Source organism: Camelina sativa, chromosome 9 (genome assembly GCF_000633955.1).
Source record: "Camelina sativa cultivar DH55 chromosome 9, Cs, whole genome shotgun sequence".
NCBI lineage: Eukaryota > Viridiplantae > Streptophyta > Magnoliopsida > Brassicales > Brassicaceae > Camelina > Camelina sativa.
In genome coordinates this window covers 11869009-11874783 of record NC_025693.1, presented here as the reverse complement: position 1 = coordinate 11874783, position 5775 = coordinate 11869009, and the positions used below count along the sequence as shown (strand labels likewise).

The window sequence follows — 5775 nt, the reverse complement described above, 5'->3', positions numbered from 1 at the left end:
ATCTGGAGTCTGTTCATCTGTCTGAAAAGACGAGACAAGCATGTCAATAGTGTTCTGAACAGTCTCAAGCTTCTTCTCCAAAGCTCCAATTTCTTGAGAATTCAGCCTGGTTATTTCTTCCTTCAGGTTAGCTTTATCACCAACTACAATTTCCTCGGTTATAAGGTTGCTCTTCTGCATGTCCCGGATTTCTGACAGCATTTTTGCAACTTTTTCTGCAGCTTGTTGATCACCCAGTTTATGGGATGTCACTTCTTTATGAATTAGCTCCAGTGCTTGGTTTGCTTCCTCACCCAATTTCTTTTGATGCTTTTCAAGCAAACGAATTTCTTGGACTAGCGCTGTTGGATCTGCTGAAGTTAAAGACTGCCTCACATTATCCTTTCTCCTACCACGAGTTGTTCTGCGGCTTTTCGGAGCAGAATTACTTGGAATGGACTCCTCCTCAGTATGGTAGGAGAGACACCTTGCCACTTGAGAAATAGTTTCACACTCATTTGACCCCTGTAGCCAATTATATAAGCATGTGTGCATAAGGTTGAAGTTATCCCAGAAAATTTTGGAATCTCATATTAGCACATGCATGAGCACAAGCACTGGAGCTAATTCATAAAGCACATACCTTCAGTTCCTTTGCTTTTCTTTCTAGATCAAGTTCAGATTGCGCAATGTCTCTCTGACGCTTTAGCTCTTTCATTTCGTATTCCATCTGCCATTAGTTTAAAAATTAAGTTTACGTCCCATATGGTTTACCTGTTTTAGTCTGTGAGGTCCACATTTTCGAATATGCAGAAGAGATAATTCAAGATGTAGATGTGGTTCTAAAAGTCTAGGTCCATACCTGTTGGATTTTCATCTCTTTCTCAATTAACAGAGACTTTAAGCAGGTAGATGAACTGGACTCCGGGCTTCTTAACTCTGACTCGAGTTTGGCTACTTTTTGCTGCAGATGTTTCAGCAACTTTTTGTCTGAGACAACCTACAACAGAAAATCACATCCCTAGAATGAGTACCAGCAGAAGGGTATATATTCTGTCGACACCATTTTGTTTTTCATCAAACACAAAGAAGTTTGAAGCAAAAGAAGTAATGTTAGTGGGAGAGGAAAAAAGAAGGCTTTGAAAATATATCTCACTATATCTTTACAGGTAAACCGGATCGATGCATTTTGTATCTTAATTCATGGAAAGAGAAGAATAGCTGTACAGTCAGATTAACCTTCAAAGATTGCTCAGTTTCTAGAATTCTTTCAATCTAATCGTAGATAATTGCATATGTTCTCTATAAGATGATGATTGCTACACACGAACGAAACTATGTTTGCAATGAAAGGCCAAAGAAAAGCTATAGGGTACAAACGCAAATTTTTATATGATCATCCTGTTTCTACAAAACGAGAGACCCCTATAAATATCTAACTAAGTGGCATACCATGTTGACTTTAGCGCAGTTGGTGACTTCCTTCGCACTCATGGCAAAAGAGAGTGTCTTTTTTGTCTGTTCAACGTGGCTCAGTGCTGGGCTAATCGTACATATAATTGCTGTTCTAGCATTCCCGCCAAGTGAATTTTGCAAAATCCTTGTCAGCTTTGAGTCTCTATAAGGCACATGATCACTTCTTCGACCAGAACTACAACCAAAATAACAAAATTAAATAATACAGAACCTTAACTTTTGCATTTCCAATCTTATGCTGCCACTGGAAAGCAAAGTTTAAGCAATATAAAGTATTAATGTTTTGCTAATATCTTAAAATGCCGTACCGGTATAAATGTTCATCAAGCTAAAATGTAATTTAGACATGCCCAAAGACAACCATAGTGTTCAAAGTATTGTGCTTTCTGACCTCAGTTTTCTGATCACTGTAGTAAGTGTCAATAAACTACGGTTAATATGGCTTCCTTCCTTCAATCTTAGACCATCTGCGTTTGTTTGACAAGCACGTTCGCTACCAGCAAGATCAACAAGATTCTGCACCAATGAAATTGTCTTAAATACCAAGTGAAGCTTCAACCCAAAGATAATAAATTGACTTACCAGAGTTGCCATGAAAGACTGCACACAGCCTGCTATTTCCCTGAGACTGCTCTGGATGGTCTGAATATCAAAAGCACAGAAGATGAGAAATTGTGGAACGTGGTTACTTTCACTGTCTAATAGGTACCACTTGTCTGTGTTTAGGAAATTAAAGAACTAGAGTATTAATTCAATCATGCAGCATATCACATTAGCATAGATCATACCAGCCGGATAATCTGATGCGATCTTGAACTTTGGTCGTTCAAAGCAGTTTCACCTACTTGCCGATGATCTGTAACAGCAAATGGAAAATCACATAATATGAAAGAAAAAGATGATATCATTAATCAGACATATTTTAGATATGTCATCTACATAATTCTGAGGCTTTGCTCAACATATCTACCTAGAGTACTATCATCATCAAATGCATAAAAAGATACAGAGCATCTGAACAGGTGACAGGAAGAATTACCTTCACAAGTGCGAATTAAATGCTGTAAATGTTGCCTGCTTTCTACCACTTTCTCCACCAGATTTTCCACAATGGTTCCTTTCTGCAATATAGACAACATTCTTATACTAGCCGAGACAGTATATGCCTCTTTGAGCATTCGACTTAGTGTTTCTGACCCTTTACATACCTCTGGATCATCTAACAGCCGAAGGTACCCAGAATCACGGTTTAAAAGGTCAACCACGGTCTCGTTATAGATCTCCAAGGCAGATACTTTCAAGACGAACCTCCTTTCTTGAGTCTGCATAGATTTCAATATATCCATATATAACAGATCACCTCGTAACTAAAACAACAACTAGGAACCATAAAATTTGGTCACTCACGTTTCTTATATGCTCGTATATATCCTTAACAACACTTTCAGTAACACCCCTCATTGTAAACGTCTTGCCACTGCTGGTCTGACCATAAGCAAAAATAGTTGCTGCAACGAATAAAGACAAGAGAGTTCACGTATCCAGATGATAGCTAAAGCTTAATAAAAACGAAAGATATCTTTAGATGATGGGATTTTGAGAGATATCTGTTCAATTTACCGTTGGTTCCTGCTAATGCAGATAGTGCAACGTCCCTAGAACCACCTTCATAGACCTCTTGTGTTGCACAGGTTGGCTCAAAAACTTTATCTACAAGTACAAAGAAGGCAAATGAGCTAATATAACCAAAAAAAAAAAAATGGAAAGAAGAAAAAGACAGATAAGCAAATGAGAATACCAAAAGAGTATTTCGTTGCAGGCCTCTCAGGGTTGGGATTCTTAAAGACGATGGTCTGATCATCGGGACATTCCCATGCAATGAGATCATATTTGGCATGTTCCCTCGAATTTAGTGGTCTCATCCGGATAGTGACAAGAATCTTCTCCTCTGTAACTTTGGAACCACCAGGAGTATAAGGATTATTAACCCTGTCAATCTTACTTAACGGTGTTCTCGGAGGTCCCATCATCTTCTTCTAAAACTGAAACCAGAATTAGAGACTGAATTAGCTAGGCCTTTAAATGTTACAGAACCTATTATATATAGATCACAAGATTAAACAGTCGATCGTAATACTCCATATGATTATGAACGAACACACATTCGTCTCAATCCAGTCAACCTAATCACCGACCCCAAGATCTTCTTTTAAAAATCAGTAATCGTAACTGTTAGATTATTCAGAATCCATCTATGGAAACTGGAACAACGCGCATACTTGAGAATCCAATATAACCAGTCACCTGAAATCAAATCCAGAATAGGAAAGAAGAAAGAAATTAGAAAAGTTCAAAGAAGAATCACTTACAGAGACGAGAGAAGGGATTTAACAGCGGGAAACGCCGTCGGAGGATGAAAACGCGGCGGTCGGCGACGGACGGCGTAATCTTCGATCCGGACAGAATCAAAATTCAAATCGACGGGGAGATTGGGAAGATGATTTGGGGGGAATTTGGCTTTCGCAGAGGCGAAATCGAGACACCAAGATAATGTGTAACGGAAACTATCTTCTTGCTGATGCTTTCAAAGCTTTCTTCCTCTTTTACTTCTTTTTTAAATTCTTTTCTTTTTTTCTTCTTCGCATACCTGAAATGTTTTGGACATTTAAACGGCCGAAGATCGAGGGTTCTAATTGTGCCACGTGTACGACTGTAATTTTCACATCGGGACATGTACTTCTCACCTTAAAACGACGCAGTTACATTGGAAGGAGAATTTTTAGTCGTTTCCTTTTTCATATAGTATAATTTTCATTGATATAAAATAGATTAAATAGGTTACGACAAAAAATATGGGAAAAGACTATGATATCGTAAACTACGTCATGAAAATATGGGAAAAGACTCTATTTCTACCTGTACATTTCCAAAAGTGTATTTTCATACTCATACTACAATATAGTATCTATTTCAACCTCAACTCCTTCCAAAACTTAAATTAACTACATAAACTTTTCTTTAAGATTGAATATCAACATTGACTAAAAGAGACGTTAGTCAAACCGTTAAAAGATACTAACGTGGCAAAACACATGGCATCTTAGTTACTACGACATCGTTTTCGTCATCACACAAAAACTAAAATTTAAAAAAATCCCAAAATTTATACACTCTTTAGATTTGAAGGTTCGTACCCGAGACAATGAAGACAAGAGGAAGGGTTTAGACCATTTGAACCAAAGACAATTTCGATTTAATGTTACAAACTTACAAACAAATATATGTATTGCCAGATCTGTTTCACGTTGGCCTCTCCGGTCACTGGTGCTCCTCGTCGTTGCCGTAATACGCACCCTTTTGTTTTCTCTGCTCAGATCCTTTCGTATCCGTCAATTTTCCTTGTACACAAGTAACAGATCTGAACTGATTTCTTTGTCAGAGACAAAATCTGAGGCTAAATCGGCAGTGGTTTGCTGCGGCGCTCGTCTTGACAACGACGAATCTATCATCTTGGCCGCCTCCCTCTTTCCCATGGTTGCTCACGGTCGGCGATTAGGTTTGAGTGAAGGCTTTCCACGATGGTCCCGCTTCTTTCTCGGAGTTTGAGAAATATGCATCTACTGTATAACTATATATGTAATAATAAATATATGTATTTGTAACAGCTAATCGAAATTGTCTTTGGTTCAACTGGTAGAACAGTTCCTTTTGTCTACACTGTCTCGGGTTCGACCCGAATTTGTGTGATTTTTAAAAATTTTGCCATGTCAGCCTTTAAGGCTTTAACGGTTGACTAACGTTTCTTTTAGTCAATGTTGATATTCACTCAAAAAAGAAAAGTTTATGTAGTTAATTTAAGTTTTGGAAGGAGTTGAGGTTAAAATAGACACTATATTGTAGTATGGGTATGAAAATACACTTTTGGAAAAGTACAAGTAGAAGTATACCCTTTTCCCCATGAAAATATAGCCCTATAACCTATTCTATATATAGATGAAATTACAGATGAAAAAGGTTGCGATTTTGTTGTTTTTTTTTTTTTTGTTAAGACAGAGTAAATCCCCAGGCTTATGGAAGGCCCAAGACTAATCTCTGAGGGAGGTGCAGCCCATGGATAGACCCTCTCTCCGAATATTCAAATGGGCCGTTAGATAGGTCCATATCCATGTAAGGGTGTCCAGGAAAACATGACTTAGTTTCGCGCAGCAGGGGAATGAAACCTGAAACGCTGTAACGTTCCAGTCCCGCTCCCTACCACTCGACCATAAGCTCCCGTACAGGTTGCGATATTGTTGTATTATATTTATATATTTTTTTTCC

General features: G+C 38.1%; 1 protein-coding gene across 1 annotated transcript in view; it reads right to left on the bottom strand.

Moving 5' to 3' along the window:
• Window positions 1–4090, bottom strand: part of LOC104715199 (kinesin-like protein KIN-7B) — a 7349-nt gene extending 3259 nt beyond the window's left edge. The window contains exons 1-13 of the mRNA XM_019229918.1: window positions 3825–4090; window positions 3254–3497; window positions 3076–3165; window positions 2863–2963; window positions 2664–2777; window positions 2495–2576; window positions 2244–2311; window positions 2038–2097; window positions 1847–1971; window positions 1432–1630; window positions 842–979; window positions 623–709; window positions 7–504 (exon numbers count right to left, since the gene is read on the bottom strand). Coding sequence (XP_019085463.1) covers window positions 7–504; window positions 623–709; window positions 842–979; window positions 1432–1630; window positions 1847–1971; window positions 2038–2097; window positions 2244–2311; window positions 2495–2576; window positions 2664–2777; window positions 2863–2963; window positions 3076–3165; window positions 3254–3485 — 1794 coding nt within the window. The 5' untranslated portion in view covers window positions 3486–3497; window positions 3825–4090. The remainder of the gene's footprint in view (window positions 1–6; window positions 505–622; window positions 710–841; window positions 980–1431; window positions 1631–1846; window positions 1972–2037; window positions 2098–2243; window positions 2312–2494; window positions 2577–2663; window positions 2778–2862; window positions 2964–3075; window positions 3166–3253; window positions 3498–3824) is intronic.